Source organism: Pogoniulus pusillus, chromosome 22, assembly GCF_015220805.1.
Source record: "Pogoniulus pusillus isolate bPogPus1 chromosome 22, bPogPus1.pri, whole genome shotgun sequence".
In the NCBI taxonomy this organism is placed as follows: domain Eukaryota; kingdom Metazoa; phylum Chordata; class Aves; order Piciformes; family Lybiidae; genus Pogoniulus; species Pogoniulus pusillus.
Window position 1 is genome coordinate 20,815,424 of NC_087285.1, and position 25,056 is coordinate 20,840,479.

Here is a 25,056-nt window from a genome sequence, read left to right on the forward strand (position 1 = left end):
CTCTCATCACAAAAAGGAGATTTGAGCTAAGAATCTTTTCTTAAAACATCTTTATTTCTTTGGCCAGAGCTGATTCTAAGGGCAGAAACCTGAGGTTCTCTCTAGGAAGCCCTGGGCCAGACAGCAAATGTAAAAGCCCTTTGAGTCTTGCTGGGCAAAACAAAGTGAGGAGCAAACTTGCTTCTGGCACCTACTTTGCCCCACGAAGGTGGTCAAGGGAGAACCTGTGCTGCTCAGGGCCTTGCTCCAGCACTCTTCTCACTCCCCACTAAGGAGGCTCCTCTTGCCTTGCCTGTCTGCCCACAGGCACTGAGCATGTCCATTTCTGAGTGGAATGGGGCACGCTGTGTGTGCTGTAAGCAGTCTGCAGAAGGCAGTGCCATGCGATTGTTAATTGCTCAGCTTGGAGGAGACCTCTCCAGTGCTACCTGAGTTCAGAGGGAGGTGAGATCTTGTGGCAAGGCTTTCCTAAGCCAGTTGTAAGCCTTTACTCTTTGCTTTAAAGCTGACCTGATGGGTAGGTGTAGTGTCAGGATCTGTCTCACCAGTCTGACTTGTCAGCATCCTCCAGATGTGGAGACCCATTAGGAGCCTCCATAGGCTGATTTTTTTTCCCCCAGTGAGAGCTTTAAAAACAGTTTTCCTTCATCATATCCCCCCCTGAAAACCTAAGGTGTGGTAGTTTTGGAGGGGGCTTTGGCTCTTTGAGAATGAAAGCAGCACATTCTGCTTCTGCTAATTGGGAGAAGGTGGACGTGGAGGAACACCTACAGCGCTGGGATCAAACACAGTGCTGGAGCCTAGCGTGAGCAGAGGCTGCAGTGGCCAGCGGGGAGGGATGGTGTCCCCTAGGACAGTGTCCCCCGCAGGCTGGTGACAAAGCTCCCCCCTGTGGGATGTCCCTGCACCACACACCCATCCCAACCTGGCCCAGACACACCTGCACCCACTCACACCCAGTGGCCCTAGGGTGGCTGGTGGATGCGTGTGGGTGGCACAGGCTTGCAGAGTGCTGCCCCCCCCCCCCCCCCCCCCCCCCGCAATCTGAGTAGTTCAGGGGCAGCTAGGTCAAAAGCCACTTGGTGATCCCAAAAGCTACTTGGTGATCCCACCTGCCAGAACAACCTGCAGGGATTTTTCAGTGCTGGCTGCTCAGCTGGGCTGGTCCTGCCCTGGACCAGCTTATCAATTAAAAAATAAAGCTGTGTTTTAACAAGGCCAAGTGCCAGGCTCTGCACTTTGGCCCCAACAACCCTGTGCAGCACTACAGGCTGGGGACAGAGTGGCTGAGAGCAGCCAGGCAGAGAGGGACCTGAAGGTGCTGGTAGGCAGCAGCTGAACAGGAGCCAGCAATGTGCCCAGGTGGCCAAGAAGGCCAATGGCATCCTGGGCTGGCTCAGGAGCAGTGTGGGCAGCAGGACAAGGGAGGTTCTTGTTCCCCTGTGCTCAGCACTGCTCAGGCCACACCTGCAGTGCTGTGTCCAGTTCTGGGCTCTTCCAATTCAAGAGAGATGTTGAGGTGCTGGAAGGAGTCCAGGGAAGGGCAGCAAGGCTGGGGAGGGGCCTGGAGCACAGCCCTGTGAGGAGAGGCTGAGGGAGCTGGGGGTGTGCAGCCTGCAGCAGAGGAGGCTCAGGGCAGAGCTCATTGCTGTCTGCAGCTCCCTGAAGGGAGGCTGTGGCCAGGTGGGGCTGGGCTCTGCTGCCAGGCAGCCAGCAACAGAACAAGGGGACAGAGTCTCAAGTTGTGCCAGGGCAGGTCTAGGCTGGCTGTTAGGAGGAAGTTGTTGGCAGAGAGAGTGATTGGCATTGGAATGGGCTGCCCAGGGAGGTGGTGGAGTCGCTGTCCCTGGAGGTGTTGAAGCAGAGCCTGGCTGGGGCACTTAGTGCCATGGTCTGGTTGATTGGCCAGGGCTGGGTGCTAGGTTGGGCTGGCTGAGCTTGGAGCTGACACAGAGACCAATGTCACCAGTGGGTGTTGCTGGACAGTACAGTGTGAGCTCTTGGGCCCAGCCCATGCCAGGGCCTAATTGGCACAACTTGCCCCTGAATGCTAATCAGGTACCTTATTAGCATCACCCAGAAAAGGCACTGGGGAAGGAGTGGGCAGAGCAGGAAAGAGAAGCATAAGGACCAGGCTTTGTTCAGTGGTACCCATTGGCAGGACAAAGGGTGATGGGCACAAACTTGAACATGACAAATTCCATCTAAAGATGAGGAGGAACTTCTTTAATTTAAAGGGTGATGGGGCCCTGGAGCAGGCTGCCCAAAGAGGCTGTGGAGTTTCCATCTCTGGGGACTTCCAGGGCCAACCTGAATGCATTCTTGTGTGACTTGCTTTGCCAGGGGGGTTGGACTCAATGATCTCCAGAGGTCCCTTCCAAACCAAACCATTCTGTGATTTTAGCCCAGTGTCAGAGAGATAAACAGCATCCCTGCCACCAAGGCAGGGACTTGAAATGTTTTTAGCCCATTCTGAATGCTGAGTGTTATTGTAGGTTAAGCTCCTCTCTTTCCACCTTGGCTGTGCACCACTGAATGCTTCAGACACCGTTTAGAAGAGCAGGTTGGCTTAAGGCTTTATTGGCTCCTTTCTACAGCTAGAAAATTAACAAAGCTGGGGGCAGCACTGTGAGGAGCCAACACTCAGCTCCTGCTTGAAATAAATAGTCCTTGTTCAGCTGTTGTGTACAAGGAGGCAGATTGCTGCAGCCAGCACAGCCACACTGCTGCCCTGACATTTCCAGGTCCCTGAGTGGTTTGGAAACACATTAAAAAAGAAGTGAAGTGAAACTGGAGCCCCAGCTGTGTGCATTGGGCTGGGGATGGTAAAGCAGTGTGCCAATCAAATGGTGTCAGAGGTCTGCTCAGAGAGCAGAGGATTTTCAGCTGGGTGTCTTACAAGAGGTGCTGCCAGCATGGACCCAAGCAGGGTGGCACACCTCTGGGATGAAGCATCATAGGATACCATGCTGCATCACCCTGGGGCTACCCCGTGGCATCCAGGCTGCCTCCATCCCCTGCCCTGCTGATGGAGGGTCTGGAGAACAGGTCTTATGAGGAGCAGCTGGGGGAACTGGGGGTTGTTTAGTCTGGAGAAAAGGAGGCTGAGAGGAGATCTTCTCAGTCTCTGTAACTCCCTGAAAGAAGGTTGGAGCCAGGTGGGAGTCAGTCTCTTCTCTCTAGGAACAAATGATAGGAGTGGAAATGGCCTTGAGTTGTGCCAGGGGAGGTTTAGGTTGGAGATTAGGAAAATATCCTCACTGAAAGGGTTCTCAATCCCTGGAACAAGCTCCCCAGGGAGGAGCTTGAATCCTTATCCCTCGAAGGCATTTAAAAGATGCAGAGATGTGGTGCTGGGGGAAATGGCTTAGCATCAGGCTTAGGTAGTTAAATAAGGGTAGGGACTCGATGATCTTGCAAGTCATTTCCAACCAAAACGATTCTCTGATCTTCTGGATGATCTCCTCATTGCTAAATGAGTTGTGTGGGACAGGACCCACGTGTGTTTCTTTAGCACTATGAGGTGGTGACTCTGGCACTAGCAGGAATGGGGCAAGCAGCCAAGGTCAGGCATGATGAGATAGAGGAAAAAAAACCCAATCCTTCTCTCTGAGGAGGAGAGGTGTTTTCAGAACCACGAGAAACCAAAACAGAGCAAGAGGGATTGTTTCCCCCAAACAAGATGCTGTTTGAAAACACCCACTTGGAGTCACACATCATTTTTGTGTGTGTGTCCTCCCTGCTTGTTGCAGCTTTGCCAAGTGCAGAAATTGCAATGCTGAGTTTGCCTCCAAATGCACAAGACCAGCTTGGAATTCCTGAGCCTGATGTTTTGTTCTGAGGGGGGGAAATGATTTTTTTTCCCTCTTGGTGCCTACTTCTGGAGCCCTGATAGACCTCATTTTGATGTGTCTCTGACCATACAGAATCAAAGAATCATTTAGGTTGGAAGGGACCTCAAAGCTCAGCCAGTTCCAATCCCCTGCCATAGGCAGGGACACCTCCCACTAGAACACCTCATCCAACCTGGCCTTAAACATCTTCAGGGAGGTTGTGGAGCACAGAAGCACCCAATGTGATCTTTGATCTTTGATCACATTGGGTGCTTCTGTGCTCCACAACCTCCCTGGGCAACTTGTGCCAGTGTCTCACCACCCTTAACCTGTGCCAGTGTCTCACCACCCTCACTGCAAAGAACCATTTCTTAACATCCAGTTTCAATCTCCCCTCTGCCAGTTCAAACCCATTCCTCCTCCTCCTGTTACTACAAGACCTTGTCAATAGTCCCTCCCCAGCCCTCCTGTAGCCCACTTCAGATCCTGGAAGGCCACTCCAAGGTCTCCTCGAAGCCTTCTCTTCTCCAGGCTGCAGAGCCCCAACTCTCTCAGTCTGTCCTCAGAGCAGAGCTGCTGCAGCCCTCTCAGCATCTTGGTGGCCTCCTCTGGACTGGCTCCAACAGTTCCATGTCCTGCTTGTGCTGGGGGCTCCAGAACTGCACCCAGGACTGCAGGTGGGGTCTGAGGAGAGCAGAGCCAAGGGGCAGAATCCCCTCCCTTGCCCTGCTGCCCACACTGCTCTGGCTGCAGCCGAGGACATGAGCTAGCAAACCTCTTTTGGCTTCCCCATTCCCCGCCCTATGAATGAATTCAGGAGCCAGCCTCACAGCAAACACGGAGCGTCGGGAGATGTGCAGTGGGTGGTAGGCGCTGCCAGGAGCTGTTGTCAGCGCAGCGCACAAGCTGCGTGTGAGCCGACCCCAGCAACTGTTCCTTCCCAAGGCAGGGCGCTGAGGAGCTGCCTGTGCCTTTCCCTTTCCCACGGCGGGAGGTGCCTGCGAACTCGCCCTGCTGTCAGCTGTGAGCGGCGCTGGGCTGGAGCCGCCGCACAGCCCCGCGCACACCTGCTGCCGTCCCGCCCGGCCCCGGCCTGCCGCCGGCACACGCCGGGCACCGCAGCGGGCTGGGGCTGCGCGGCTCGCCGCGCCCCGAGGAGCAGGTGCAGAGCCCGGGGCCAGCAGCCTCCCGGGCCCGGCACACGCTCGGTACCCAGTAAAGAGCTGGCACCGTCGGGGCTGGCCGGGGACCCGCTGACCTGTTTGCTGGGCTCCAAGGAGCCGGTGGAGAGCCCGGGGCCAGCTGCCCCTGCCTGGGCTCCTTTGCGTGCCTGTGCGGTGCGGGAGGCTCCGCGGCTTGGCACCAGAAGGGCAGTGCTTTTCCAAAGGCTGTTGTTTCCAAGCCTGTGTTTCTTGGGAAAACAAGGTGGGAGCTGGGCAGAGGCATGGGACACAGCCTGGCTTCTGCCTTCAGTGCCTGCTGCCATGGGCACCTCCTCGGCTGCGTTTCCATCAGCTCCAAGCCTTGATCTCACTGAGCTTGTGCTCCTTCACATCTGCCCCTTGCTTCTTTCCGTGTTCTTCTTTTAGTCGAAGAGGTTTCAGCTGCAGCAGGAGCACAGCAGAAACCCACAAAGGTGCTTCCCTAAAGCTAAGCCTTCTGCAGCCTTGGCCTTGCCCGGGCATGCCAGCTTCCACTGTGGTGAGCCAGCCACCAGCCCGAGCTCAGTCCCTCGCTGCTGCAGAGCTGGACCTCGAGAGTCACTGCGAGATGCCTCAGCAGCCACAGGGCTAATGACCCAAATAAGAGAGAACATCCCAATAAGAACATCCAAACGCTGCTGGAAAATAACTCCGTGTGCAGCTGAGCCCCGATCTGTGCAATCCGAGCTGTGCTCAGCAGGATCTCCAGGGGGTTTTAGTTGGGCTCCGACCAAGGTGCAGCAGACAGGTGCCCTTTTCTATGGAGAGCAGGGTTCAGGGCTCGTCCTCCCTGGCTCTCACTGCTATCAAACACTTGCCTAACGAGGATTGTTCGATCAGCTAATGTCTGTAGGGTGACGGCAGGAATGCAGATTTCCTCTGCTCGGCCAGGGCTTGCTGCAACTCTGCGGAGCAATTAGAGGTGACTCACTGGGGCAGGTGGACTTGGCCAGGATCCCAAGAGGGCTGGCACTGTCCCTGTGATGCCAGGCACAAGGCTGGCTGATGATGCCAGGAGAGGGGGTCTTTATCTGCACCTGATGATTTTGTTTTGCTCTAAGTGGATGAAGCACGGAAGGTGTTTTTCCTTTGGAGGGGTTGCAAGGCAACATCTCGTTATGTGAAGGATTCAAAGGGAAAAGTGCTGTTGTTAATTGGCAAAAATACTTAAACTTCCCACCTGGAGCTGGTTGAGTTTGCTGGTGAAGTTGTCTGCAGCTCAGCCAACCTCCTGCATGGGTGCTCCTGGCTGTTGGTGAACCTCAGCACTGAAGAATGCTTCTCCAGGGAGTGAAGGTCAGGACCTGGTTAACGCTCAGAAGGTGCTTCCTAGGTGTGGGTAAGTTGTTTGTTTTGGCTGGGCTTGCAGGTCCCTTAGAGTGGCAGGAACAAATGCACTTCCTTAGCATAATGACTTGAATTGTGAGAATTAATTGCCTTAGTCTTACATGATGAGCAGCTCCCTGGTCTGTGTCCACATCTTGCCTCACAGGTAAGGGCTGTAATGCTCTTTAGTTAAGACGTGAGGGAGTCAGACCTGTCCCTCTCTTGGCACATTTTAACCTCATGATCCAGTTCCTGGGCTGAAGCACAGCAGAGAGGACACTTCTCATACTGGGGTACTATAACTGCATGTCTTTACCTTTAAGCCTCCCTAACTGCTAAAGGTGAAAGAAACAGTCTCCAAACCCTGCCCTGTTCCACCTGGGGTGTGTGAGTGGAGGGTGAGCAGATCTGGCCTTTCACCCTCAGCTTTTCCTGGTGAGCAGATGCTGTGTAGCTCTGCTGTAGCTTGTGCAGCCATGTCCAGAGATGGGGACTTGGCTCAAGTGTCTGTTGTCTTTATGGCCTTTATGGTGGGCTGAGACAGGAATAAAAGCACCAAAGCTTTAGGTTCACAGGGTCAGGCTTTACATGCAAACAGCTGAACTGGGAAGAGGTCTCTTAGATGCAGAATTAGCCCTGCACTTGGCGCCAGTGCAGTTCTAAGCCAAGTGCTTGGACAAATCCAGAGCTGTAGGCAGTGCTCTTATCTCTCACATACTCCTCAGAGCCACACTGCTAATCCTTTGTATCTGTGCAAGCACGGGAGATGAATATACCTGCTGTTTCCTTGCTCTGGCCAGACCTCCCTTCCCCTCCTCCTGCAAAGTGCTCGAGGACACAGCCCAGACCTTGAGTTTTTGGAAAGACTTAGGGGTGCAGAACTGGCCACCAGCTTGGGGTTTTTTGGTGATTTGTACCATGTTGTCCTGAGTGAGCTGGCAACTGTTCTGAGCTGGCAGGGAAGGGAGGAGATCACCATGTGGAACCAAGTATTGTCTCCTGGCAAGGACAAGGACAAGGTCCAGTGCGGGGGCTCACTGAGTGCAATACAGTGCTCAAAGTCACCCTGTGGACAAGTCATGGGGAATCATGGAATGGTTTGGGTTGGAAGGGACCTCCAGAGGTCATCTAGTCCAATTGGTTGAACAGTATTGGCTGTATGAGTTTCCAGTAGGTGTTGCTGCTCTAAGGGCTGTCTCTGGATGCTCTCTCCACGGAGGAGCTGACATTGAAGCAGATAATGAAGTAACGTCAAAGGCTCTTTGACCCTGAAATGTGCGGGGGTGAGGAGAGAGCATGAGTCACTAAGACAACAGTTTTCCTTGTTGCTTAACCGTTCACATTCTTCACCCTTTCAATAACAATGAGTTTTAATTAGTCCAGCAGACTCTTAAAAAAAGCACCCTTAGAGTCAAGTGCCAAACAAAGCAAGGTCAAAAAACCTTGGTCATGAAAAAAGAAGATCAGCAATGTTGAACAGATGAGCAGTGACTGGAGCAGCCCAGGCTCTTTGGGTGCCACTGGCATAACGGAGCTCTAACTAGAGTTGTTAGTCCTGGTGTGTTCTCCTTTGCTCTCTTGGCCACCTCTGTTTGCTTCCTGTCACCACCAAAAGTCACCCTTTATGTGGCTATGCTGCTGTTGTTTAATTGTGCTTCTGACTATCCTCGTTCAATGTCAAGTGTCAAGCAAGCCCTAAGTCACTTTCTAGGCTCTGCCCCAACCACCCATTCTTGGTTTTGCAGGCCTGCAGAACAGCTTCTCCCCCACCTTACACAGGTGTGAGCCCAGAATACCCCTGCTGAAGCCCATAGAATTATTCCTGTTTCACAAGGCCAGCAGGATCCAACTGAACCTCCAGGGGCAGCAGTTTTAGCTTTCCAGAGTGAGCACTTGTTTTCCTAATCTGATTGCAAATGAATTCCAGAGATAATGTCATACCAAGCAACTGAGAGTCCCCTGTGCTGGTACCAGTTTGGTTTTGCTGAGCCCTCTGTGCACCAGTGGGGGGTTAACTGCACCAGCAGTAATGAAGATGTAGGGAGTCCTTGCTTGCTTTCAAGGTTTGCATCCTGCACCCCTGTGCCACTGAAGGTCCCTCTCTCATCCCAAAAAGTCAGTGCAACAATACATTTTCTTGCCTTCTCCCACCTTCCTGCCTTCCTATGCTGTTTGGTATTAGATGGGCCAAGGGCTGTGTGTGCTGCAGTTATCCCAAGGTTGACTGAATCTCGGCAGGGTATAGAGAGGGAAAAAGCTATGGAGAGGGTGCTGCTGCCCTTCTCCCATCTGGGATGCTAATGTGAGTATTTCCTCAGCCTCACCATCTATTTTTCATGGGATTTGTGAGTGCTTGTCTCTGAGACCTCTGATCTACTGCTGGACAGGACTGAAGCAGCCCAGCAACTTTTCTTATCGCTGCTGGCTGCCAAGCTGGGGGTTCAAAAGCTTAGCAGCTACTAGCACACGAATCTTGCTCCTCAGTTCCTCTGAAGCACCCCTGTGAGCGAGCCAGGGCAAGTGAAGGCTCCAGCTTGTTGTGAAGGCAGTGTGGGGGTCCTGGGGGGTTGGTGCCATCTGGGGCCCTGGGAGCTTCCAAGATACAGGTGTGTGTGTGTGGTGAGGGGCTGTGTGCCAGGATTGAGAGCGCCTGGAGTAACTCTTCCCATTTGTGGTGACATAGACAAAGTGGGGAGGCTGTTAGGAAGAGCTGTGATTTGAACCCTCTTTCAGCAAGGCTCAAAGACAGCTGATCAGAAGAAACCTGTTTATTGTGAGGCTTAGGAAAGCAGTTTTTATGCAAACCACCTTTTTCTCTTGGCTGAACTTGGAGTCAACAATTTTAAGAACACAAACACAGAGTATCTCGTTCAGCAAACACAACCCAAACTTCTTCCCCAGGGAACGTTAAATAAGCAAGAGTTTGCTAAAATAAAGGGACAACAAACATTGGGGGGGAGGGGGAAGGGGGAGAAAAAGAACAAAGCAAAACATCCCAAGTAGGAAGCCAAAAGCCCATCGAAGAAGCAGCAGTCACATCTTCAGCTGTTATGTTCAGGCTGTACTTTCACTTTGCTTTTCCTGTTCAATAGCTGCCAGAAAAACAGAGGGAACAAAAAACTTCATCAGTAAACAGGGTAATTATTCTGCAGGGGACAGCTTTCTGTGGTCCTTTTTCAAGCTGGGGAGGGGAGGGCCTCACTTGATTTCTTTGGGCACCCTGGAAATGTAAACTCATTTTCACATCTGCATAGCTAGCTGGGGGCAATTCATGATGTGCAACCCAAACCTCCTCTTGTACCCACAGCTCTAGCTAGTGTCAGTGCAGATAATAAAACAGGGCAAAAGCAGGTCTCTGGTGTTGAGGGACAGTGCATCTCTGTGGCAGTCAGCTCTGACACATCCCAGGGGGTCAGTGAGGCTCTTCTGAAGGAGCAGCTCATGAAGTCAGGTCCCAGTGACATGTTCACATGGAAGTTGAATGTGAAATCACCCCCCCCTCTGGCTGCCTGTGCACAATGTCTGCAGGAGAAGACCCTGCATCAGAAAAGCCCAAGGGTGCTTTGCCAGGGAAGACATCCTGTTAGGGGAGGGTGATCATGGAATCAACCAGGTTGGAAGAGAGCTCCAAGCTCATCCAGTCCAACCTAGCACCCAGCCCTGGCCAGTCAACCAGACCATGGCACTAAGTGCCCCAGCCAGGCTTTGCTTGGACACCTCCAGGCACAGCCACTCCACCACCTCCCTGGGCAGCCCACTCCAATGCCAATCACTCTCTCTGACAACAGCTTCCTCCTAACATCCAGCCTAGACCTCCCCTGGCACAACTTCAGACTGTGTCCCCTTGTTCTGTTGCTGGGTGCCTGGCAGCAGAGCCCAACCCCACCTGGCTACAGCCTCCCTGCAGGCAGCTGCAGACAGCAATGAGCTCTGCCCTGAGCCTCCTCTGCTGCAGGCTGCACACCCCCAGCTCCCTCAGCCTCTCCTCACAGGGCTGTGCTCCAGGCCCCTCCCCAGCCTTGCTGCCCTTCTCTGGACACCTTCCAGCACCTCAACATCTCTCTTGATGATCAGTTTCTCTTGCAGCCTTATTGCCAGAAAAGGTGCCTGGAGCCCTCCTAGCCAGGGTTGACAGCAGGGGCACATCTGCCTGATAACAAAGTAAATCCAGAGCCTGGGCACCTGCTGGGCATTCTGGGCCAGGGATGTACAAGGCTTCCTCTGGGCACCTCTGCCTCCAAAAGGGCTGGGAACACAGGAATTACAAAGCATCACAGAATTAACCAGGTTGGAAGAGACCTCTAGGATCATCCAGTCCAATCTATCACCTAACTCTTCTAATTCATTAACCCATGGCACTAAGTGCCTCATCCAGGATCCTCTTAAACACCTCCAGAGACAGTGACTCCTCCACCTCCCTGGGCAGCCCGTTCCAATGCCAGTCATTCTTTCCATGAAGAACTTCCTCCTGACATCCAGCCTATACCTGCCCTGGCACAGCTTGAGACTGCATCCTCTTGTTCTGCCCTTGGGTGCCTGGGAGAAAAGACCAACCCCACCTGGCTACAGCCTCCTTTCATGCAGTTGTAGAGAGCAATAATTGCAAGCAGTCTGCTCCATTACCTGCAGCCAGCAGCAAAACTGGTGTTGCTTTCAGCAGAAGCAAGAGCAATCCCATCAGAAAGGACTTTCCAGACAAAACCACACCATGGGTTGTAACTACTCCTACCCTTGGAAGCCCAGCATAGAGTACAAGTCTTAGTGTTATCCCAGTTAAAGTCAGGGATGAGTTTGAGCCTGTAATCCTGTGATTAGCATTCGTTTTGCATACTAGCTGCAACACAGATTGTGCCCTTGCTGCTCCTAGTTCAAACAGCCTGCTGAGCACTTACTTTCTTTAGTGGGCAACGGATTTTTCTCTCTGGTTTCTGTCTTCCTCAGCTTGGTCTTGTCGAACGTTTCGATTTCTGCAAAGTCTGGTTTGTCGGACATGATGGGTCCTGACAAAGAAAGGCAAAACACACCCCTGGCTTCACTGCCTGCTGCTGTGATGCCAGCCATCTGCAAAACGTTTTCTGCTAAAGGGGGGGGGGGGGGGGAAATGTGGAAGATAGCACAGAAAGAAAAAGGTTTACCCAAGAAAAGCCACAAATCAGACACCTCAACCTGGGACCTCTCCCTGAGGTTTGTCTCTTTCAGAGCAAAAGAGGAAAGGCACAAATAAGATTGTAGCTAGATTATTTCCACCACCACCACTCCCCCTCTCCTCCTGCCCAGACAAAACGTCTCGAAAAGCCCTCTTTTTGCACATGGAAACCAGAACATCTCAGCAAAGACAAAGCTTTAATTTGCCAAGAATCCACGGTGCCTCCTGGCGTAAATGCCTGCTCGGAGGAACGCTGCTAACCACAGAGTCTGCAGCGAGCTCCGAATCCCCGGCAGAAACAAAGAGCTTCACTTAGGATTTTGCTTTAAGCAACAGGATTTGCCTGCAATTCTGAGCCAGCCTGTCCTGAGTGCATACATACCCCCGGATCTGGATGAGCTGCTGTGGGCACTGGTGCTTAATAACAGAGGACCGGTTCACCCAGCCCTTTGTTTGCTCTCCCACTCGCAGGCTGAGTGGGTTTGATTGTTCTCTGCTAGAAGAGAAATCCACAAAGCACACCGGAATGCACCACTTCACCTGTCAAAACTTCCCTAATCCAGTCCCTGGGTTTAATAGAAATCCAAGCCAGCCTGGGCTGTCATTCCCCTGATTGCAGTGGAGTTTCCCAGCGAGGCGAGGCTTGGCCCGGGGATGGCTTGGTAGAATTAGAGATACATCTAGAAATGATTTCTTTTCTCCCTCCTTGAAGACATTCAGATTTCATTTGTATCTGCACTGAGGCAACAGAAGCAAAGAGTCACAGGAGAAGGAGGGGGGGGGGAGGAAAACCCAACCCAAGAGAAAAGCTACTAAAAGCACATGGCGTTACCGTCTGGCTGCTCTCTCCTCAGCTGCTCGGTGGCCGTCTGAGGCGGTGTGAGTTGAGAGAGGTCAGGGTAATCCCTCCTCTCTTCTCTTCTCTTCTCCTCTCCTCTCCTCCCCCCCCGCCCGAGCCCATTGCTATTAATATTGATTAGTTCGGCGCTGGGATTGCTCAGGCTTTAGGGAGAGGACAGATTGCTCCCGCTGAAAGTGCACAGGGCAGGGAAATAAATGGGAAAGTGGCATGGAGAGCTGCCAAAAGGAAGCTTTGCAGGCTTTCCCTTTTTTCTCCTCTCCTCATCTACCAAGACAATAGCATTTAAGTGTCCTTCCTTGCCCTGCTTTGACAGTGCTGAGGTCTGGAGTTGAGGTGGGGTCGGGAGTTCATTCAGATGCTGGTGCTGCGGTCTGGGGAGTTTTCAGGTGACTTAGGCTGCAGCACAGCAGGTTCCAGCTCAACACAAGGGGGAACTTCTTGACTGTAGGGTTCCCAGGGCACTGGCACAGGCTCTGCAGCCTTTCAAGGCCTGTCTGGATGTGCTCCTGTGTGACCTGAGCTAGATTGTGTGGTTCTGCTGTGGCAGGGGGGGTTGGACTTGGTGATCCCTTTGGGTCCCTTCCAACCCCTGACATCCTGTGAGCCTGTGAATTCAGCAAAGCACCTGTGGGTCATCCCCCACCTGCCCAGGCTGGCAGAAGCAAATGCTCGGGACTCAGGCAGGCTCTAAGCACAGCTATGGCACAGTTCATAGAATCAACCAGGTTGGAAGAGACCTCCAAGCTCAGCCAGTCCAACCTAGCACCCAGCCCTGGCCAATCAACCAGACCATGGCACTAAGTGCCCCAGCCAGGCTCTGCTTCAACACCTCCAGGCACAGTGACTCCACCACCTCCCTGGGCAGCCCATTCCAATGCCAATCACTCTCTCTGCCAACAACTTCCTCCTAACATCCAGCCTAGACCTCCCCTGGCACAGCTTGAGACTGTGTCCCCTTGTTCTGTTGCTGGGTGCCTGGCAGCAGAGCCCAACCCCACCTGGCTACAGCCTCCCTTCAGGTAGTTGTAGACAGCCATGAGGTCACCCCTGAGCCTCCTCTTCTGCCACCACCGAGGACCAAATCCTGAGACAAGCATGATCTAAGCACCATGCTGGCGGCCAGGAATGTGTCCTGGAAGGAAGTGCAATGATTCTTGCATTTATTCATGTTTTGGTAGCTACCAACCCAGTTGCTGGTGCCTCCCTTAGCCCAAGAGCCTGTGGCTCTACCAGCCAGACCAGGCAGCTGCCCACAGCCAACCTTCACTCTGCAAGAAGCTGCATTGCCCCATCCTGCACATGTGCCTTTTCCCTGTGCTTCACCCATCCCATGGTGTGGAGCATGCTGGGCTTGCTCACAGGGAACTTTTAAAGCTGCAGTGAAGGGAGAAGGCATTGCAGGGTGCTGAGGCACTTGCAGGAAAGTCTTTAAAAGGGCAGTGGTGGAGTCCCCATCCCTGGAGTATTTAGAAGTTGCACAGATGTGGTGCTGAGGGACATGGTTTAGTGGTGGACTTGGAAGTACTGGGTTAACAGTTGGGCCCAAACAATCTAGAGGTCTTTTCCAACCCCAGTGACTCTACAACAGTGGCCAAGAGTCCTTGCATTTATTTGCAATGCATTTTGTATTAGAGGAGAGAACAAGACTGAGCAGTGGGTGAATGCCACCAGTACCTACCTCTTCAAGCCACAGGGCTGTGGGCATCCCTGTGGTTGTGACACAGCTCCAGCTACACTTCTTGCTTTGCAGCACTAAAATAGTTGAGAATTGTTTTCCAAGGCACTCAGGCTGGGGAGGGAAGGGCTCTGTGCATCCTCCAGCAGGTGGTGTGGATTTGCTTGTCTGTACCTGAATGATTTACACCTGGACTCCTCCATCAGCAATAGGGAGGCAATCAATCTGGGATAAAATTAATTGTGCTTGTGGAGTATTCACATTTCTCTACTGCCTACGAAGGGAGCCTGGTCAGTGAGCTGAGGGAGACAGAGATGTCTCACAGTTGGTTGAGAGCTGCAGGAAGATGCTCCCTTCTGTTGGCATAATAGGCTTGAGTAGAGTGGGTCTGAGTCTGATATGTGCCTGTGGAGAAAATGATTTTAATGTGATTAAATGCGTTTGAGAGACCTCTTCTTCTGATGTTTGTTTAAATTAACATAATGAACAGGTTTGTGATTAGACTCAAGGATCTTAAAGGTCTTTTCCAACCTAAATGATTCTATGAAATGCAAAAAAAAAAACAAAAAAAACCCCAAACAAACAAATATTTTAATTCATCAATATTCATAAGCAGTGGCTCCTTTCCACCCAGTAATGCTTTCCTTTATCCATCCTCTTTTCCACATCTTCAGAGGATGCAGGGGTTGCAGTGTGCCCTGGCAAGCACCAGCCTGAGAGCAGGTTTTCTCTGTGGCTGTGTCTGTAGTATTTGAGGTAAAGAATGGACCAGTGTAGTGGTGGAAAAATATGCATATTGCTGCTCAGCTGGAGCTCCAGAGACATGGTCTGGGTCCCACTCAGCTCAGCCCTGTGCAAACCTGGCTGTGCTGCTTCTGGATCTAAGATCATCCTGGCAGCAGCGTAGCTGCATTTTTGTTATGCTGGAAGCTCAGCTGGCTTGTGCTGGCTGGCTTGGTTACCTCTGCATCTGCTCTCGCCTTCCATACAAAATCTGTGTGTGTGTACCATCAGGGCTTGGTTCCCTTGCTTCCATCCCCTTACTCCAACCAACTGTCAAAAATAGAAAGCTGTGTTCTTGACCAAACCTCCCTGGGAATAAGCAGGAAGGTGACTGCTGGAGGAATATTTGGTGTGAGCTGCAGCTGACATTTGGCACTGAGCAGTCTTAGTGTCTGTGTGGAGAGCATTAACCTCTTCATGTTAGGCTGGGTATCAGTTTGGAAGATCAGAAAAGACTTTAAAATTCAATCTGGGTGATTCAGGAGTTCAGGCAGTTTGTGAGTTTCAGGTTTTTTTTACAAGTAACAATCAATCATCCTTACGATGAGAAGAAATTGCAAGGGCAAAACCTCTTAAACTTTCAGACTGGCCCAAAATCTCTCGGGTGCAGAGAGCAAACAAAGTGTTCAGGACAGTGGAGCATAGGAATCTTGCTTCTGGCTTGCTCTGTACAGTCCCAGGCTCAGCTCTTAGCATCCACAGCACAGCTCAGGCTACTCTAAACACGCTAAGACAGAGTAGGCATGCTTGTGTTTTCTCACCACTATCATTTTAATTGCCTGATTTATTGTCAGACCTAGTATTACAACCAGTCTGGGAAACACTGTTTGGGTTTGGGAGGATGAGGATGACCAAGATTTTAATTGATATTGGGTTGGGTTTTTGAGGAAGGTGCAATAGTGTTTGTCCACAGAACATAATTATGAGGAGGGTTCTCGCCCTCAGCTGCAGCCAAGCAGATACCATCTCCATAACGAACATCTTGACCATTGCATAAAGCGCCCACCAAGTTTCTGGAGCTTGTAAGTTTGGTTCTGTGGTCAAACACAGCTCAAGCTGGAGTCAAACCTCATGTTTACATATTCTGTGCAGGACACACACAGCTGTGTGTGGTTTTCATATGGAGAGTTTGTGCCTGAGGGCATTGCAGAGTGTGCGAGGGAAAGATGGGCAGGCAACTCTACTCAGGTGCCTTCTGCTTTCATTGGGAGCTGAGCTATTCCTGCTACAAAAGCAGCAAAGCAGTTCTCTGGCAGGCTTTTAATGGCAGGATTTCAGTCAGCACCTTCAGTAAGGGGAATGTGGCAGTCACCTTGCCTTGGTGTGGCTGGTAGCAATGGAACTAATAGTCTACAGCTACCTGAAGGGACATTGTGGAGGGGCTGCTGCTGGGCTCTTCTCACAGGTTGAGACAGAACAAGGGGGAATGGCCTCAAGCTGAGGCTGGGGAGGTTTAAATTGGACATTAGGAAAAAGTTTTTCATGGAGAGAGTGGTCAGGGACTGGAATGAGCTGCTCAGGGAGGTGGTGGAGTTACCCATGCTGAATGCGTTTCAGGTTCATTTGGATGTGGCGCTTAGGGATATGGTTTAAAGTGAATCTTGTAGAGTAGGGTTCTAGGTTGGACTTGGTGATCCTGGAGAGCTTTTCCAACCTGCATGCTTCTGTGATTCTGTGAAACACCACAATGGTCTTTGAGGTGCACAGAAATGCTTAGCTGATCCAACACACAGAAGGGAGAAAACCCAGCAAGCCAGGGGAGCAAGCAAGGTATAGGATCTTTATAGACTCTATGCAGCTAAAGCACAGTACACCACCACAGCATTGGTATGGCCATGTCTGGAAAGCTGCCTTGGATACAATGGAAATTTGCATTTTATTTCAATCTGCTGCCAAAGGATGAAGGGCTGAGTCAAACCTGCCAGGACTGACACCTCTGATACCAGTGAGTCACCCACCACAGACAGCATTAAACCATGCCTGGCAGCGCAAGCTACCGAGTGTCTCTCAGACACCCACAGAGAAACAGGGGGAAACAAATACTGGCTACCAGGACACAGTTAAAAGGTGAGAGGAAAGGTTTCAAGGGAGCTCAAAAACAAAGGAAAATTTGGAGGGGAGTCTGAGGGGTAAGGCCAGGAGGTCTGAAGCCTCCTGCCACTCAGCGCTTTTAACTTGCTCCAGCCTGTGCGGGGCTGGGGCTGCAGGGGCATAGATACATACATGAAAGAGCTACAGCCTTTCATGGGCTGGGGAGATGCTGTGCTCGTGTTTGGCACAAGAGGTGCTCTGGAAATGCAAACTTTCATGGAGACTAAGTGGGCAGCTGCAAGAAGCAGTGATTTCTTTCTCTCACACCTATTTCTATATGGAGCCCAGGAGGGACAAAGCACCCTAAGGCGAGCAGCCGGCTCGAGGAACAGACGCTCGAGCAGATCAGTGTCTGTAGCTGAGCCAATAAGCTGACACAACTGATTTTATAATCACATTAGTGCTGTCTCGAAATAACACACCCACTCAAATATAACAGTGATTTCATTTTCAAAACCTTGTGGTGCTAAAGGTAGGGGATTCATTTGTCAAGGTCAAAAGCTGGGCTGGAATCTGCAAATACCCTAATTCCTCTAGGTCCCAGTTAGTGCCTTCCAGAAAGGTGGCAGGGTTGGGTGTGTTAAAAGCCATCCTTAGGTTTCCCATCCTTAGGGGAACAGGAAAAAAAAAAAGGAAAAAAAAAAAAAGACTACAGCTTTACTGAAAGGATTTTCTTAGTTCTCTTTGTGCCTTTTGTTCTGTCTTGCTGCCAAAAAAAATATCCATGTTTGGGAACAGAGACAGGTTCCCAGGCTAGGAGACAATGAATCCTGGGGGTGTAAGGAAGGCAATGATCTCCCTTTGGCACGGTGTCTGCTGCAACACTGCTCTGCTAGTGTGGAAAGACTTGACACTTGTCTTCTACCTTCTGTTTTGGCTTTACCTAAGGTGCTTTGTTGTCCTCATCGGGATCGCTGAACCTTAAGGGTAGGTGCATATGGAGGATGAGGGGAAAGGAGAAGCCAGTTGTAGAGAGTCCTTCTGCTTGGGCTGTTTTTCCTAACCCATGATTACCAAACCTCTCTGCACTTCAGGCAGTCTATACCAGGAGCCCCACGGCAGCAAAGAGCAACAAGAGAAAACTTAAGCTGCTGGGAGTGGTAATTTCCTCTCTCCCTCTTCTTTTTCTGTTCGCTTACAAAGCTCAGTGTGGGGATATACTGTTAAAAGTTTCACCAGATGGAGATTCTTGCAACAGAACTGCCTTGAAAACTGACCCAAAATTGTGTCTTCCCACTGGACAACGTGTGGCCTGACCAGTGCTGAGCACAGGGGAGAATAATCTCCCCTGTTCTACTGGCCAGACTGCTCCTGAGCCAGGCCAGGATGCCATTGGCTCTCCTGGCCACACTGCTGGCTCCTATTCAGCTGCTATCACAGTATTATTAGGATTGGAAGAGACCTCACAAATCATCAAGTCCAACCCTTTACCCCAGGTCCCTTTTTGTCTGGCTGCTCTTAGCCACTCTGTCCTCAGCTCCAGGCATGTGTGGTGACACACCTGAGCATTATTGAAGGGAATGAAAATGAACACAAAATGTCCATGCAAAAACTTCCCCCCCCCCCCCCCCCCCGAGACAGGGTGGGGAAAGAAGCATGTGGTGCAGTTAGTGTGCTCTAGTGCAGATGGCAGTTTGTGAGGAATACTGGTCTAGAAACACAACTTCAGCAAGACTTCCAGTCTTTACTCATTTTCATGCCTCTCCTTTCTGTCTCTGGATGGAAGCATCTCCTGCAAGCAGCAGCTCCAAGGCAAAGAGTAAGACAAAAGTCTTGGATGAGCACTGGGTGTGTGCTGAAACATGGCTCTTGTCAGTGCAGCCACAATATGCAGCTGGCTGCTCCAGAATTAAACCGTCCACTGTTGGGTTTCTCACACTCTGTGCTTTAAACAAAAGGAAAACCACCATTCCTTATGGAGACTAAACTGTGGCACCCAGTGTGCAGCAAATAGAGAACCAAGAGAAGGCAGTCAAATCTAGAGACCTGCTAACTTGATACCAGCTCCAGAGGGAAAAGGACAATAGGTGGCTCTGTCACTGCAGTCTGGGGTAGGAATAGAATAGAATAGCATAGAATAGAATAGAATAGAATAGAATAGAATAGAATAGAATAGAATAGAATAGAATAGAATAGAATAGAATAGAATAGACCAGGTTGGAAGAGACCTCCAAGATCATCCAGTCCAACCTATCCCCCAGCCTTAGCCAGTCAACTAGACCATGGCACTAAGTGCCTCATCCAGTCTTTTCTTGAACACCTCCAGGGATGGTGACTCCACCACCTCCCTGGGCAGCCCATTCCAATGCCAATCACTCTCTCTGTGAAGAACTTCCTCCTAACATACTTGGTGTATCCTTGACTTTTGGGATGCAGGGTTGTGGAGGTAGTTTTGATGGGTACCTGCCCAGCACTCCTCTTTGTGTTGCCAGGTATTGTCACTTTCAACAGCCTGGCACTTCCTGGCAACTTAATTAGGTTGTATTATTTTGGGGGTAAGGAAAAGCTCAAGTGTTCCAGCTGCTTAAGGAAACAAGGCTGCTAGAGCAGGATCTTTTCTATCTGGTCTCTGTGAGTAATTTCCAGAATAAAAACTTGTATTTCTACTTGAAGGGATTCTTACAGCCTCTCTTCCACTTTTATAAGCTGGTTATACAAAGATTGGCCTGCTCAGGTGTTACCTACTATGTGCAAGGGCAACAGTTGTGTAAGACAATGGTAATCAGTAAATTCCACATCTGTTAACTTCTGCCTGTACGAAGAAAAGCTTCAAATATGTTATGTTAAATGCTGGCTTTCTTCTCTAAAAGGTAAAAAACCCCAAACAAACCCAAACAAAAGTCAAGACTATTTCCCCCTCACAATGCCTGAAGTGAACAGAATGTGACCAAACTAGAACATTTTGTGGCTTCTTTTTTTTCTCCTTGCAAATAGATACAGAGAAATCAGCTGCAGGTTTATTAAGGCTGTGCCTTCAGAACAGGGTTAACAGGAGCACTGCACACTCCAACTGACTCCTCTGAAGTTAGTGTCCTTTGAGTGCGAGTGGCCACACCATGAAATAACATGGGAGCAGCAGAGAGCGATTGTGTTGGCAGCAGATAAGGTGAACCTTTCCCCAGCTCAAAGTAAAAGCAGCAGGTCGGGTCAAGAATAGATCCTTGTGAGCACAAAGAACAGGAATACAAAAGGGATGGGGACGTTCAGGCTTTAATTCAAGTTAACTTTTAAGTGAAGGCTAGCTTTAGGGCACGAGTTCATCTCTGTCCACAGCCCAGAGTGGTGCATGAAGAGGACAGAAGCTAGGAAGCAAGAACCCGGAGTGTGCACTATTGTCCATTTCTCTTCTCTGATGCATGCATGGGATGATTTTTCCCTTTGGATGAACACTAGCTTGCATAAAATTCAAATAACTCAGCTGTCTACAGATGGGGGGGGAGGAGTGTGGGAAGGAGAACAGAAGGAAGGAAATGGAACTGAGAAGACTGAATTAACCTTTCAATGTCTTGAATTTCACGAAGGGAAGAATTATCTTCAGTTAAGTCTGCAACCAGGCAATTAAAATGTGAACAAGCCACATTTGCCCCATATTGCTAGATTTCTGCTTTAAAGAAAGATCTTCTGAAACTAAGATTCAGAGAAGTATTCAGAGGCAGGGGGGGAAAAATCTGTATGCTGTAAATGTTTATTTTTAATCAGAGAACTCTGGTAGAAAACTGAGTACAAATGTCTGACATTTACATAGAACATGTGCCTTTGATACTGAATTAAGTTAAAAAACCCCATGGAATCATAGAATGGGCTGGGCTGGAAGGGACCTCCGAAGGTCATCAAGGCCCTCTGCAGTCAGCAGGGGCATCCTTAGCTAGATCAGGCTGCCCAGAGCCCTGTCGAGCCTCACCTTGAACATCTCCAGGGATGGGTCTAGTACTGGCAGACAGGCCTTGGAAAGCTGAGTGGTGTTCTCTGTGCTGGAGCTTTTGTTGCTGTAAGATAGATTCTTTCACCTCTTTGCCTGGTTGTGAGGCTTCATTTGCTAATATGGGGCAAAGCTTTTGCAACTGGACTTTGATTGTTAGCTGCCCCTTTGGACACTGTGAGCCAGAAGAACTGGACTTGCTGATTCAGGAGGCTCCACAGTTAGCTATGGGCGTCCAACATGGCCAAGTGTCTTGTGCTAGGCAGCCTGGCATATGATGTTTGCTAGCATTAAAACATTTTGTAGAAAAGAAGAAGAAAGTAGAGACTCAGTTTCTGTTTCTGGATGAAATATGCAGGAAAGGAAAGCATTTTGCAGAGCAACCAGCTGGAAAGTGATACTGTTTGCTAATTCTTCTTTGGTGCTGGAAAGACTCAAGTTTGTCAATATTGTTGCAAGCTATCAACAGGATCCACTTAAGGCAAAACCTGGGTACTTCCAAGTCCAGCACAGCTTATCAAATTATTTGTTTGTAGATGGACAATTAATGCCAAATACCAAAAGCAAATGCTTTGCTGGCACACAGATAATTCTACCCCCAGGTAAAAATTGTTGCTTTGGTATGTATCAGATTCCATTTCTTTCCAATGAGGTAATGACCCAGTATGGAGGTAAAGAATTGCATGGCAGGCTCTCAACCTTCAAAGGACTGGATGGCATTGCAAAATTGAGTTGTGTTCTGCAGCAGTCTAGCTCAGTTTGCACTGAGCCTTGTACAACGTTAAGCACAGCTGGGTCAGGGCTTTCATTTGCTTCTGTTTCTCATGAGAAGTAATGCAGGGCTGTTGCTGGAACTAGACTTAATTGGCAGCTAAACTGTTCAGAGAATATTTATTCTCAAGTCATGCTGGGTCAGGACTGATACTGGGGACTCATAAAGGAAATATGGCTTCAGTTCTGGTAATAATGACTCGTGTTCATGAGTAGCTCTTCCTGAAAACCTGGGAATTATACTAGGAATCGTTTTAGGTCTACCTGAGTTAATTTGTGAGCACTTAGCAGCAGAATCTTTGCAAAACTTTTAGGCTGAGCAACTTAAGTGAACTGGTAAGATGACACACTGAGCTATAGAAAAGGCTTCCCCTTTGGAAAATGGCTCTGGACATGGATTTACTGATGACATAGGGTTGCTGTGGCACTCTGTCTCTCCAGCTGTAGGAGACAGACATTGACCAGATGCATCTGCCAAGCTCCTGGAGCTGTGCAGCAGCTGGGCAATGGGTCCTTCTCCTTGTGAGCAGCCTCACACCAGGGCATCATCACTGTGCAAGGCAGTGCACTGTCATATGCCCTGACATGTGGATGCCAGTCCTGTGCCATGTGATGGGACTGCAGCCATGCACCTGCACGAACTGCACTCACACAAGGGCTGCTCTGCATGCACCAACGGGTGCCAAGGGGATAGATGAGCCTGCATGAGCTCCACGCTGCCTTGTCTGGACTGTTGAAACTGGTTTGGTGGAGTGTCCAAGCCACGTGGCAGTAAGCAGGAGAATTCTCCGAGAGTGAGGAATGGGCAGGGACAGGCCCCACACTGCTCCATCATTTAGCAGCGATCTCAGAGGCAGGTGCCCTCAATAGCTGTATTCGGGGGGTGTGACCACTCAGCTGCTCATTAAGGTGTTGCCTCTTTTCTCTTCAGATTTACTACCTCAGAAGGAGTAGTTAAAGCACCAGAACTTCTCAACCTTTCAGAAACAGGCAACAAGAAGACAAAGTGAGCAGAAAAGACTCAAACGGCAGCCTGGGACTGCATATGTCTGCCCCCCGCAAGGAACGTTGGAAGTGCTTGAAAGGAGGTAGGAGAAGCTGGCATGAAATGGCATATTTGGAGCCAGTTCAGAGGAGGGTAGACACTGTCTTGGACTCTAAACCAGCAAGCAGGTGCTGTGCAGTGACTACCTACCTGCCTTCCTGCCTCTGCTGTCTGTCCCCTCTGACCGCCTGCGTTTTCTGTGTCAGGTTTCGTGCAGTTTTATTCCTGTCAAGTGTCCAACATAGCTGCTGAAGAGCCAGCTGGAGCCCGCTCTCTCCCATGTTTCATCAACAAAATTGCCAGCTTGTTCTGATTCAGTATCTTTATTGTTGTTGATGAGGCTAAATGATTCAGAAAGAACACAGCTATGTATACAAAATACAAATTCGGAAACCTCATCCCCCTGCAAGGAAATCTTATTAGCTGTTGAAGTGGAGAGATCTGCTGTGGAAGCAGATTGACAGCAAATAGAAGCCTCTTGAGAGGTAATTTCTCCTGACCCCTACACATTTGATTGTTTTTATCTGGCACTGAGTCTTCTAGCAGGAAAAGAGTTTTAGATCAGATTAAAACCAGGCTAATTTACTCTGGGATTGTGACTCTTTAAGGACTCTCAATCCAAAATCCTCTTAATGAGCAAACATGTCTCTAGGTAAAAATCGATGTTAAAAAACCCAAAACAAACCCCTTGGAGCTATTGTCAAGACAGAAGTTTCAATTAATGCCATCCTACTCCCCTCTTTTTTTCCCTCCCTTTCACATATTGTCAGTTTTTCACGGGGAAGAAAAGCTTAGTTCCTAAGAGGTTTCGTTGTGGGTTTTTTTTAACTAACTAAATTCAAATTTCCTTAAATGCTTTTATTAAAGGCACCACCTATGGCTGCTGGCACTGCACGGCAGAAAAAGCTGTTGTAGTTTCACCGTGGCATGTGGGAACTGCAGGCTGTCAGGCACCGGCTCCTAACACTCCCGGTGTCAGCTTGCATCTCCTCACCAACTTCTGCTAACTTAGTTTCCAGGGTGCTAAATTTTGTGCTTCCAAACGCATTAGCTCGTTGTCAAAGGGCACTTTGTTACTTCTGGCACGCTTACACTCGGGAAGCGTTTGGGAGTGATGGCTCTCGACGCCTGAATCCAGGGAAAAAAGCTTACGGGGAATGTTCTCCCGCGAGGAGGAGAAACGCCAGGCTGCGGCAGGGCAGGAGCCCGCACGGTGACACTAACGGCCGCGGGCACTGCCCGGGCACGTCTGAGCCTGCCCAGGCCAAGGCACAGTGGCTGAGTCACGGTGGGGTTCACAAGAGAAAACGATCAAGCGCCGTGTCACCGCTTCTTGCTGCCGAGTGCGCTACGGCATCGGCCGAGGCTCCGGACGGCGACCCCACTGGCTCGGGACGAGGCCGCACCAGCCTTCTGAGCTGCCCCCAGCCCCCTTCCTTCGGGCAGCTTGTCCGGCCCGGAGCCTGCGGGTCGCCGCAGAGCCGCCCGATCGCCGTCCCGACGGCCGCGGGCGCCAGGGGCGGGCAGCAGCTCCCCTCCGCCGCTGCCCTTGGGCGCCGCCCGGCCCCGCCCCGCCGCCACCGGCGACCCCTCCCGCCCCGCAGCACGTGACCCCGGGAGAGGGGCGCGCGCTGCACCTGTCAGTCAGCGCGTCACTTCCGCCCGCTGCCGCCGCTACCGTTGGGGACCCCCCGCTCGCGGAGGCGCGCTCGGGCGACGTGAGCGGCTCAGGGCACGGACGGACGGACAGCGCCCGGGGCGGCGGAGCGGCGGCAGGCGGCCAGGGCGGCGGAGGCCGAGGGAGGAGGTCCGCAAGGAGAGCGAAGAGGCCAGGAGAGGCCCGCGCCGGCCCCCGGGGTAGGAAGAGGCGGAGGAACCTGCTGCTGGTGCTGAGGACGGCGGGGAGGGCGAGTCACCCGGCAACGGTGAGGGGCTGCGGGGCGCATGCGCGGCGTGCGGGGCGTGCGCGGGCCGGGGCGGGGGTCGCCCCCCAGCCGTGGGGGGCAGTGGTGGGCTTGCGGCCTGGCCGGGGCTCCCCGCCGTGGAAGAGGCTTGTGGGGTAGGTAGGGTGTCACGACAGGCTTCAGGAACCTTCTGGGAGCAGCGCTGATAAGGGGCGCGGGAACTTCCTCCTCTGGGCGGCAGAGCCGGGCGCGTTACGGGGCAGAAGTTGCTAGAGCCTCTCGGCGGGAGCTGTCAAGCGGTGCGTTCGTCTCCCAGGTTGCACTCGTGGCGGTAGGACCTTGGAGGCAGCCTGACAGCCTGTCGGAATGTCTTGCCTTTCCCAGCAGAGTTGTCTGCTGAGCCTGTTCCCTCCTCCCACGGCGGATCAGCCCTGTCCCCCCCTGCAATGAGACTTGGCGCGCTGACAGCATTAGCCTAGCAGCTCCTTGCCAGCCAAGT

General features: G+C 51.2%; 2 protein-coding genes and 1 long non-coding RNA gene across 8 annotated transcripts in view; 2 read left to right on the forward strand and 1 right to left on the reverse strand.

Annotated features, from left to right (window-relative positions):
- The first annotated feature begins 5,019 nt into the window (after positions 1-5,019).
- LOC135185408 (uncharacterized) lies at positions 5,020-23,991 on the forward strand. Its single transcript, XR_010306473.1, has 2 exons — positions 5,020-6,374; positions 22,540-23,991. It is a non-coding gene; the product is annotated as an uncharacterized LOC135185408 (long non-coding RNA).
- LOC135185033 (thymosin beta-12-like) lies at positions 9,115-12,449 on the reverse strand. Of its 3 annotated transcripts, none has more exons than XM_064161327.1 (3): positions 12,340-12,449; positions 11,254-11,361; positions 9,115-9,453 (listed from the first exon to the last, which is right to left on the reverse strand). In XM_064161327.1, the coding sequence occupies exons 2-3, from the start codon at positions 11,351-11,353 to the stop codon at positions 9,416-9,418; spliced, it is 138 nt and encodes a 45-aa protein (XP_064017397.1). In that variant the 5' UTR covers positions 11,354-11,361; positions 12,340-12,449; the 3' UTR covers positions 9,115-9,415. The 3 variants fall into 3 exon arrangements, with proteins under 3 accessions (XP_064017397.1, XP_064017398.1, XP_064017400.1); XM_064161328.1 differs by lacking the exon at positions 12,340-12,449 and adding an exon at positions 11,890-12,133; XM_064161330.1 differs by lacking the exon at positions 12,340-12,449 and adding an exon at positions 11,497-11,544.
- Positions 23,992-24,270: 279 nt separating the features above from the next.
- Positions 24,271-25,056, forward strand: part of FAM13B (family with sequence similarity 13 member B) — a 61,305-nt gene continuing 60,519 nt past the window's right edge. For 2 of the 4 annotated variants that reach the window (XM_064162153.1, XM_064162156.1), the window contains exon 1: positions 24,273-24,578. The gene's annotated coding sequence lies outside the window, so the exon portion shown is untranslated. Of the gene's footprint in view, positions 24,579-25,056 lie in introns of all 4 variants that reach the window. The other 2 variants (XM_064162157.1, XM_064162158.1) reach the window with 2 other exon arrangements.